This window comes from Microtus ochrogaster, unplaced genomic scaffold, assembly GCF_000317375.1.
Source record: "Microtus ochrogaster isolate Prairie Vole_2 unplaced genomic scaffold, MicOch1.0 UNK18, whole genome shotgun sequence".
Taxonomy (NCBI): Eukaryota; Metazoa; Chordata; class Mammalia; order Rodentia; family Cricetidae; genus Microtus; species Microtus ochrogaster.
In genome coordinates, this window is record NW_004949116.1 from 1,884,971 (window position 1) to 1,895,857 (window position 10,887).

Consider the following 10,887-nt stretch of genomic DNA (forward strand, 5'->3'; position numbering starts at 1 on the left):
CTGCATGCTCACTAGTGCTGACTCCTGCGGCAGGTGTGTGGCATGCTGCACGCTCACTAGTGCTGACTCCTGCTGCAGGTGTGTGGCATGCTGCACGCTCACTAGTGCTGACTCCTGCTGCAGTTGTGTGGCATGCTGCACGCTCACTAGTGCTGACTTCTGCTGCAGGTGTGTGGCATGCTGCATGCTCACTAGTGCTGACTCCCGCTGCGGGTGTGTGGCATGCTGCATGCTCACTAGTGCTCATTCTAGGAAATGGTGTCTGTGAGTCCGTGTGTGACTGTGAAGAGTCAGCCTGTAGGAAGGTAATATTTTAATCACCTGTCCGTACCTCTTATCTCTATCTTTAATATTTTACAAATACCTGTACCTTGCAGAAAGGCCTAATCTTTTGTTTAGAAGTTAGGACTATGAGCCAAAAGCCCAGGAAGCTTTGGGAAGGCGGTCCTTGCAGCTAATTGGTGGCTCCATCTGTGTGTGTGCCGAGAGCGCACCTGCAGCGTGGAGCAATGGCTCACCTCCATACCCTCTCTTTCCCTTGGGCCTTGTGGCCCAGAAGCCATGAAGTGCTAGAGTGTGAAACCCGACCACCAGTGTCCCCAGTCTGTATCTTTGCAGTCAAGCTGAATGGGTAGCCAGACTTGCAGCTTCTGTGGCAAGCCTGTACCCACAAAAGGTCAGTGAGGGGACTGTAGTGCTGTGGGCATTAGCCTTGCGAGTCGGTAGCAGAGTCACTGTGGGCTCCCCGTGGGTCCCTCTCAGTCACGCCTTCAGTAGCTAAGGAAGGCAGCAGGGAGAATGCAGATCCTGAGCCACAAACACACAGGGTCTGCAGAGGCCCTGGTTGGTCAGCTTCTTTGAGTGGAACCCTTTGTTGAATTTGTAGTATCTGCCGTAAGGCACATATCCGGCAGGCAGGGTTTTCCTTTATCCACACTATAAATGTCCTCAGAGTATTTTCTCCACACTAGGCATGAAGGTTAGAAGTCTGGATCCAGGGGGCTGGAGAGATGGCTCAGCAGTTAAGAGCACCGACTCTTCTTCCAGAGGTCCCAAGTTCGATTCCAGCAATGACATGGTGGCTCACAGCCATCTTATAATGAAATCTGGTGCTCTCTTCTGGGGTGCAGATACACATGCAGGCAGAATACTGTATATGTAATAAATAATCTTAAAAACAAAGTTTGGATCCAGGTTGTTTTGAGATCACAGGCCTCTGTACCAGGCTTTGTCACTGACTTTGAATTAGGAGGTTTATTGTTGGTTCAGTAGCACGTAGACAAAGTCTTTCCTGTCTAGTTGGAAGAAAAGATGACTTCTCTCAGCATTGTCTTTTAGAAATGAACTAAACCTGCGCAGTTTCTTTTGTTCCGAATGAAAACAACATTTTGGTTGCTTATGGAGATTCAGGTTATTAGAATCATTTAGAATTTTAAATACCAATAGAGCTGCAGATGCAGTCATTTAAAAGGACCTTAGGCGCTGAGCCTCATGAATGGGAGCCCTTACACGCTAGTTCAGTAACCAGAGGGGAGGCTGGGAAGGTGCGGCTGGGAACCTCCTGGGTCCAGTTGGCTCTGGACTGTGTTTTACTGATATGGCTGTTCTGCTTCCTCTTCCTCTCCAGGCAGAAGGTTATGTAATTGGAAGCTGCATCAAACACATCCCAATTGCAGGTAGAGATATTACGTATTTCATTCAACAGCTGCTAAGGGAGAGGGAGGTGGGAATCCCTCCTGAGCAGTCACTGGAGACCGCAAAAGCCATTAAGGTAAAAACAGAAGGGACCCTGGCTGGTTTGGGGGTGAGAGAGAAATGGTGCTTGGACGTTCCCTCGATGCCCAACACCCCCCTCCTGCTCCCTTCCTGTCCCCTGAGAGTGTGGCCTTGACTGTCTTGCCAGTGAGTTCAGTGTGCAGGGGCCTTGAGGCTCAGTGCGCTCTTCTACACAGAGAGTGACAATAACTGGTGGAGAGCCACCGCGTGTGCAGTAGGGCATCGTTTAATTGGAGCCTAATTAAACAAAACCTTCAATTAGCTACACGCTGCTTCCACATCTCCCTCCAAGCTTCCTTTTGGAATCGGGGCAAGTCACAGCAGCAGCGTAGCTGTCAGGAATCCCGTGGTGCCCTGAGAATGCACCTCAGAACCAGGCCGGTCTGAGTCTTAGCATCCTTGAACACAGTCCCCCTGCATGGCTCCAGACCTCTGTTCAGCACTAGACCAGTGACAGGAATCTTTAGTAACAAAAGAAACAAAGTGGCTCTCTGGTCATTATTTAGAGTGTCTACTTGACCTGGCTGTCTTTGTATTGCTCTGGGTACAGCAGTTACAGAGCCTTTTAAAGGAATTTTCTTCTCACTCAAAACATGAAAAAAATCAGAATGAAGGAGATTCTTAAGTCCAAGGCTGATTATTCTATAGAGTGAAGGAGGAAGCGTTCTGTTTGGATCTGGAGAAGAGTCTGAGGTGGGGTATGACGTGTGACCTTAAGCATCTCCTTTCTCTGGTTTTGAGGTTCAGGATAGTTGTGTGCATGTGTGTGGGGGTGAGGGTTAGCCCCCCCTGCTGTTTTCCTCTCAGCTGAGCCTCTCCCGAGGCTGGTTGATTGCAAGGATGCACGAGACAAGATTTCCACATTTGGCTGATACTCATTGAAAACCATCCTTTCAGGAGGGTGCAGATATCAGGCAGGATCCTACAAAAAGGGCACCACTAACCCCTGCCTCCCGGGCCTGGACCTTCCAGGACTGGGGAAACTCTCCGTGCTAAAGCAAAAGGTGGAGCTGGTTTCTTCTTCATTGCGGAGAGGTTTGCCAAGTGTCCCAAGACTTCCTTGTAGGCTAAAGTATTCCCAAGTTTCCTTTAGCTGTTTTCCTTTCTTCAGTGGCGGCAATCTCTTAGCAACCCCAGTGCTCCTGCCTGATCCTGCTTTTGTTCTGTAGTATCTGCCATCCTGCGTTGTTTACTGAAGTCAGTGCTGGGTTATTTCTGACCAGGATCTAAGTATTTCATTGACTGTATCTCCAGTGTTGATTAAGTGACTTAGGACACGTGACCGGCACGTTGCGGGCCAGAGGATCCCTGCAAGCAGACGTCTAGCGGGAAGCTAGAGGGCACTCCCTCTGTATCACACCCACACGCATGCATGCACGCACACACATTAGGATGTGGTTGGTTACTGTACTCTACCGTAGGCGAAGCTTAGTTTGCTGCTACAGACATGGGCAGTGGTGAGAAGGCACCGGAGAGGGAGCCCGGGGGGCACGGAAAGCCTGGGTGGAGACAAGGTGCTGATGTCTACAGAGAGGTGTTATTGCAGACAACATGGCAACAAAATTAGGTGGACTTGGTAGTGATGAATAACCAAGCTGCAGAGAAAGCAGACTTACCTGCTCAAGTGCAGTCATGTCTGAGCCGAAAGACAGCAGGACACGAGCTTGACAGTCCAGCCACACGGGTTACAGTGTAGCAGAGGTGGAGTCAGCTGTCTGTAATGTGTGGGTTCCTGTGTATTTGTCAGAGGGCAGAGACACTGGCGGTTATTAATGCGTGGCGATATCTTTTTGTATATACACAGGAGAAGTACTGTTACATTTGCCCTGATATTGTCAAAGAATTTGCTAAGTATGACATGGATTCCCGGAAGTGGATCAAACAGTACACAGGGATCAATGCGATCAACCAGAAAAAGTTCATTATAGATGTTGGTTATGAAAGGTTCCTGGGACCGGAAATATTCTTTCACCCTGAGGTAAGAGCTGTCTCTGAGGCTGCAGAGTACAGTGATGTAGAGCAATGCTGCCCCCTAGTGTGCATCAGGAGCAGCTCTCAGTACAGGGGCCCAGAGAGCAAGTTGGCTGTTTCGCATGGTCTCTCCCCATGCCGTGTGGCTGCCTGGTTTGCCTTGCCATCGACTTAAAACACTTAAGGTTGGGTTATCCTCCTTGAGATGAGGAAAACTTAGAATAGCAATAGAAGAAAATGGATTTGAAACTGACCTTAAGGGGTTGGTGGTAATGTATGTCACTAATCCTGGAGACTGGTGTACACTGGCCCCTGCATGGAAGTGGGGTTAGGACAGAGTCTGTCCAGCTCTGTGACTGTCCTTCTAAAGCAGTGCATGTCCAGCTGGTGAATGACTGGATGTCACCTTCTTCCTCCGAGACATTGGAGTACGAACTGGGTTTTGAAGTATATTTGGAGTTGACAGTTTCCGACTTTTGTACATTTAACTCATGCCATTGGACCCAAAGATGCTTATTTGTTTGCTCACTGTGACTGTTGCAAGGGCTGTTCATTTCTAACACCACCACCATCACTATAGCACGCTTTCCTCTCAAAGCCTGGCTAACTTTTCTCTTGTGTCAATACTCACAAGTGCAATTCTCATTGCATGACACGTAGCTGGTGTGCGTGCCCTCCCCTCTCTCTGACTGGTGTGAGGTGCTGTGTTCTCCTTAGCAGGGCTTCCTGTCCCGGTGACTGATGGGTACCTTTCCTTGGCTAAACGCACACATGTCATGTTCACATCGCTCCACACACATGTGGTCGGCCGTGCGCATTCCTTTGACATCCTTTGATTTTCATGAAGTGGACTTTCCGTTCTAGGGAACTGTGTGTTTGTTGGTTACCTTTAAGGAAATGTAGCTGAGGGGCCTGGAAGCATGCCCCAGTATAACGGCAGGGACTGCTCTTGCAGAGGATCCCAGCTTGGTTCCAGCACCAGTGCACACGGTGCTCATGTGCACAAACCCACACTCAGACACACTTACCTACACACATAGTTAAACATAAAAACAAAGTCTTAAAATGTCGTTTGAAGAAAGCTCGAGTTATTTGAGGAAAACGTATAACGTTTCTTTTCTGTCTCTATAAAATTTAGTTCGCCAACCCGGATTTCATGGAGTCCATCTCGGATGTCGTTGATGAGGTCATACAGAACTGTCCCATAGATGTGCGTCGGCCGCTCTACAAGGTAAGGGCCTTGTTTGCTCCCGCATTAAAGGTTTTAGCTACCGATGATGCGTGCCGTCATCCCTGCTCCTCCTGCTCCTGGAACTGCTCCTCTGTGACAGAGAGGAGAGGAGTGGGATGTTTGGGAATATGAACTACCAACTGAGGGACTTTTAAAACTCTCTTCCTCCTTCCTCACTCTCCTTCCCCTTCTTCTTGAACCCAGGCTGGCCTAGGTTTAGAACCTGTGACTCTTCTGTCTCCACTTCCCTAGCACTAGGCTTTCAGACCCGCGTCTCCATGCCTGGCTTGAGCTACCTTTTCTTCTTTGGCAAACTGGATCTGAAGTTAGACAGTCTGAGCCATACATACTGATTGTAAGAGGAAGGTGCGCCCCCTTCCTGCTACCTGGGAACTGCTCTTATTCATCCATGGGCGTTTAGGGTCGGTCAGTGCTGAGGTAGCATGACAGCGAGAGCTTCAAGTGGGACAATCAGATCAAATAAGCTTGTGAATTTTTTAAAAAATTCTTTTGTTGTCCAGAATTGTAAAACTTGAAATAAGAGGAATCTAATAATTATTGCATAAAAAGAAATATTGCTGACAGCCATAAAGGTAGTTTGAATGAGGCAGCACTCACCTGCATGAACTCCTTTGAGTCTGGCAGCATAGCTGGGATGCCCTTCCATTTTGGAATTACTCAGTTATTAAGTAACACTGCAAAATGTGCTAACCCTGAACTCAAGAAAGCTTCATGAACTAGCAAGACAAGGATGCACGTGGCCTCTGCAGGTATACTAGGTCACGTGCAGGCAGTTCCTAGAAGGTGGGGTTGGCCCACCAGATGAGGGCCTGGGTCAGGTGTGCTGTTAGAATTTGGGAGTGAAGTGGCTTATGAGGAAGAGGAGGAAGTGAGTGTTGGGCTAGGGATGGGGATGTCTTCTGCAGGGGATGTTGCGGTGGCAATGGCATTGCTCTGACCTGAATCTGCCCCCATCCCCCGACTGCTCTATGGAGAGTCCACTTAAAATTCCATCTGCTTTTTTGTTTTTTGACAGGGTCTCATACTATAGGTCAGGCTGACCGGGAACTCATTGTGTAGCCTAGTTAGGCTCCAGATTCATGGGGATTGTTCTGTCTCAGTTCTCAACCCCTGGATGACAGGTGTGAGCCACCAAACCCAGCTTGCATCTGTACCCCAGGCCAATCTGGCACAGTCTGAGATTCTCTCAATCGAGGTTCTCTCTTCTCAAATAACTTTAGCTTGTGTTGACATCAGAGCTAGTTATCCCAGCAGTAGTGGGGAGGAGGGTAGGGGTTGCTGTTGTTATTGTAGCCTTGGGATTGATATAGGATTCAAGTCCCAATGAAGTTGGGCACGCTTTCTGTCATTTATCATGGAGCTGAACTCTCTGCAGGAGAAAGGAGAGTCAAATGAGGCTGCCCTCTGCTCTGTCTCCTGAGACATTAATGTAGACCAGATTCTGATGTGGAAGACGAACCTCAGGGCTGAGCTGTGGAGATTTTTGTCTTTCTCATGGCGGTGTCCATTGTGGAACCTCAGTGGGTTTGTCATCCTCTGTGACTCCTGCTGCAGGATAGGCAGCCCTTGGGTCACTTTGTTCTCTCTGAAAGTATTTGGTGGGCACCACAGCTTCTACTACAACCACTAAGAAAGGGACTCTTTCGAAAGCCAGGGTTGTGAGGAGTAAATTGAAATTTACTATTGAGATTTACAAATGCCCACTTTCTATGCGTTAATCCACCAGGTGCAGCCACTAGAGTGGGTTCTTTACGGTAATCTCAAACCAGGAGTTGGCCAGCGTTTTCTGTAAAGGGCCAGATGGTGAATCTTTTGGCTTTGCACAAGCCATATGGTCTTTGTTGCATTTACTTCATTCTGCCAATGCTGCTATAGACAATATGGGCACCGCTAGAAGAGGCTGGCTTCCATAAAACGCTATTGACAAAAACAGCAGGGAGCTTGCTATAGACAGTTGAGTCTCTAGTTCCTAATTGTAGAACTCTTTACACCTTTGAGAGGTAGGTGGGACTTCTCTCTGGCTGGCTGTGTGTGCAGGTGTGTGTTTAGTTCATCAGTCAGTCAGGGCCGTGTCTAGGGTTTATGGCTTTGACTGGCACTGCCCAGTGAGAGCTGCAGGATGTGGAGGCAGCACTTCTGCTCCCTGGGTATTTGGAAGTGGTCAGTCCTCTGCCCAAATGGACCCACCCTGTGTGGGATGGAGGAAGTGTTCTTTGGAAGCAGCATCTTGGAGCAATGATGTTTCACTGTCATGCTTTACTCTTGTGTGGGCATGCTCAGTCTGGGACCCTTTCTAGCTCCTTCTCCTGAGTGTGGACAGAAGCTTGCCATGAAAATTATCCTTCCACCTCTTTCTCAGTGGCTAAATGTACAGATAGTAGGTATGTGAGCACCTAAATCAAATATGTAAGAAAACACACTGAGTAATCTGTACCACACCGGGATATCTTTCTCAGCATAGCCAAACACCTGCAGGGGTCTCTAGGGGATGCCTCTCTTTTATTCTTGTCCCCAGGTGCTTGCCTTCTCCATGACTAATGATGGATCCATTCTTGCCAATAACCCAGGTCCCCTTCACACCGAGGCAGCAATCAGTGGACCAGAATGATAGGGAGCATGGTCTGGGCCAGGGAAACTCAGATTAGAAAAGGAAAAGAACACATCTTCTGGGCCATGATGGATTACCTGACGGGTAGGGCTGCCCTCTCCCAGGACCAAGGCAGCTGGGATCCTGACCTCATCCTCCCCTGTGTCTTCCCTCTAGTCTCAGGACTTTATCTAGGCCAGTTGTTTCCAGCCTGTGGCCGGAGACTCCTTTGGGTGTTGAATGACCCTTTCACAAGCGTTGCCTAAGGCCCCTGGAAAACACAGATATTTACATTAAGCTTTATAACAGTAGCATAATTACAGTTATGAATCACAGTTATGAATTACAGTTATGGTTGGGGGTCACCACAACAGGAGGAGCTCGCTGTTTATTAAAGGGTCGCAGCATCAGGAAGGTTGAGCACCGCTGATCTAGACAGTGGGTGTGGACACAAGAAGGGAACCACAGAGAGCTCCTGGGAAGGAGATTGGAGCAAGCTCTGTGGTGCTCTGTTCAGCACCAGAGGTTTCTTTCCTCTTTCCTCTTGTGTGGCTCCTTCTCCTTCCCTGAGTAATCCAGACCCGAGGGCCAAAATCTTGGTGACCTGCAGGGGTTTATTATGATCTAGGGAGGAAGAAGTGGCTCACTTTGGATTGCTGGAAGATCCACAGCTTGGCAAGGCTCTCAGACAAGAAGAAAAAAAAATGGCAAGAATGAAAGATAGCTCTGAAAATGTGGACCATTTGCTCATCTCCCTTGAGGTGGTATTGACATACAATCTGTGTATGTTTAAGGTATAGCCAGGCTGATCTGATGTATGTGTCCATTACAGAAACCTGCCAAATTAACTGACTAACTTACTCCTTACCTCGCATAGCTTCCCGTGTGTTCAGGTGTTGGGACGCTTGTACAGTCTACCTCGGTATTAACAGAAGCCTGCGTCCTGCCCCAGAGATCCTCATGCAGCTGGGCCTGGGCTAGAGTGGAGGGGGCACCTGCGTATGGAAAGCATTTCTAGGGTTTGGCTAAGTTGGCAGCTGTTGTCAGCAGCTGGTCCTTTCTTGGATGGTCTGGTATTTAGTAGTTTGTCTGCTCTGCGTGAAGGTGGAGCAGTTACAGTTACAGTTGTTCTGTCATGGAACTGGTTTGTGAGGTCTTGGGTGCCTGCTGATACTAGGCTTATTGTCAAATTTGAAGAGATTCAATATGTATGTGGTGGTGTTCTTGTCTTCAGGAATTGATCAAAAAGCTACAAAATACTGAAATAACGAACAGGAACCGCTACAAGCTAAATGTCATTAAAGTGAATCATGCAGTTATGGCAACTGAGGAATGAGCAGATTGCATTTAGTTTTTTTGTTTTTTTTTTTTTCAGATTGCATTTAGTTATAGGGATCGAGACAGGCTTTGAGGAGGTATCTTCTGAGCCTGTCAGACCTGGCCTGTGGAACCGGTATGGGAGAGGTTGACCTGGCATAAGACCCTGAGCATTGAGTGGGGATCTAGGGGTGCATAAGGAATTCATCCTTCCTGAAGCCTGGGGTGCAGCAGGGGTGGGAGGGGATAGCTGTAAGAGGATGTCTGCCTTTGGCCCTGGAGTGTAAGTTGGGAAAGTGCCCTGTTTGTTCTGTCATCAAGAAGATGAGAATGCATCTCGATAATGCTCACAGTTGGTTTTTTGTAACTAGTGGCTTTAGTGAGGTCTGTTGTAGTAATTATTTATTATCTTAGAGCCTTTTAAATCAGAACAGCATGGGGCAGAGTAAGCGAGCGGTGTACACTATTTGTTAATGTTGAATGGTTCTGATATCTTCAACAGTTGAAACAGAAAATTAGAAAACATATTTACCAGTGGCGTTTTTATCCTTTTTCTTCCCCCGTCCTTCAGTCCTGAGGATCAGATATGGGTCATTCTAGGCAGGCACTGTACTAAGTGAGCTACATCCCAGCCCACTGTCCTTTTCCAGCTGAAATCCAGGCTGAAGGCTAAGATGTGAGCAGCTAGGATGGCAGCTGCTTAGATTTGGGTAGGGCCGCGGGCTTGCACAGTTCCAGAATTTCCAAACCCACTTCTGTACTATTGACCCACAGCTTTTAACTGTGCTTCTGCTGCTGCACTCCAAAACCGTAGGATTTCTTTTTGTCTTGGTGGAAAGGGAAGTCTGATGTTAACAACTCGTCAGGGCTTACGGAGTTGAGGGATTTTTTATTGCAGTGGTAAGATGAAGATGTCTCATGATGCCCCACTGAGGAGCCTCTGTTGGCCACTTTCCAGCCCCAGTACCGGCACTCAGGGTCCAGGCATCCAACTGCATATAGTAGACTGAGCATGGTGATTTGTGGGAGCCCAGGTTGGACATGGTCCAGGGGCTCCTGGAGCTAGCATTCCCCTACTTGCACCATGGTGGATGTGTCTGCAGCTGGGCATCCAGGCAGTGCCACCAGCCACATGTGGCGGCTCCATCCTTCAAACATGTTGCAACAAGGAAGCATTAAAATTTTGTTTAATGTTAATTGATATAGGTATAACTGCAATATTGGACTAAGGGCTGCACTATGGGACAGCTCAGGCTGGAGTCCTGTAGGCCGGTGTGACCCCCTCAGAACAGGGGGTGCAGCATGGATGAGAAATAAAAATAATCCATTTGGCCAAGTGGTGGTAGCACATGCCTTTAATCCCAGCACTCAGGAGGCAGAGACAGACGAATCTTTGAGTTCAAGACCTGGTTTATGGTTTTAAGAGCAAGTTCCAGGACAGTCGGGTCTTTATAGAGAACCTGTCTTGAAAAAACAAAAGCAAAAGCAAAGCCAAACAAAACCAATCATTTGGGTCTAGAGAGATGGCTCTCGCACAGGACCCTGCACAGTGGGTGGCTCACAGCAGCTTGCACCCCAACTCCAGGGCTTCCAATGCCCTCAGCAGGCCTCTGCAGACACCTGCACATATGTATGAACATACACATAGAGTGTGCACATAATACACATGACTAAAGAACACAATAAATCTTTAAAAAGGAGAATCTGTTTGCAGGGCCAGAAGTAGAGTGTGTTGTGGGTGGAAATGGATTCGGCATCCCTGGACCTGATGTGTAGACATGGTAGTGAGCAAGGAGCCCAAGATGAGCAAAGAGCCAGATCATGTGGGGCGTGGAGGAGAGGGGCGAGCCACCGTGTGCTGGCTGTGACTCTCAGGCAAGACCTGATGGCATGGGTTTAGATTGAGTTTGTCCTGTGTCCTAAGGGTCACTGAGGATTTTGGAATGGATATGCAGTGGCCTAAGCAGAGAAGCAGAAGCAAGGG

General features: G+C 48.2%; 1 protein-coding gene across 2 annotated transcripts in view; it reads left to right on the forward strand.

The window, feature by feature from the left end:
* The window catches only part of Actr3b (ARP3 actin related protein 3 homolog B), a 96,214-nt gene that overhangs the window by 69,676 nt on the left and 15,651 nt on the right, over window positions 1-10,887 (forward strand). For both annotated transcript variants that reach the window (XM_026789412.1, XM_005367449.3), the window contains 3 exons: window positions 1,628-1,771; window positions 3,581-3,754; window positions 4,886-4,978. In XM_026789412.1, coding sequence (XP_026645213.1) covers window positions 1,628-1,771; window positions 3,581-3,754; window positions 4,886-4,978 — 411 coding nt within the window. The remainder of the gene's footprint in view (window positions 1-1,627; window positions 1,772-3,580; window positions 3,755-4,885; window positions 4,979-10,887) is intronic.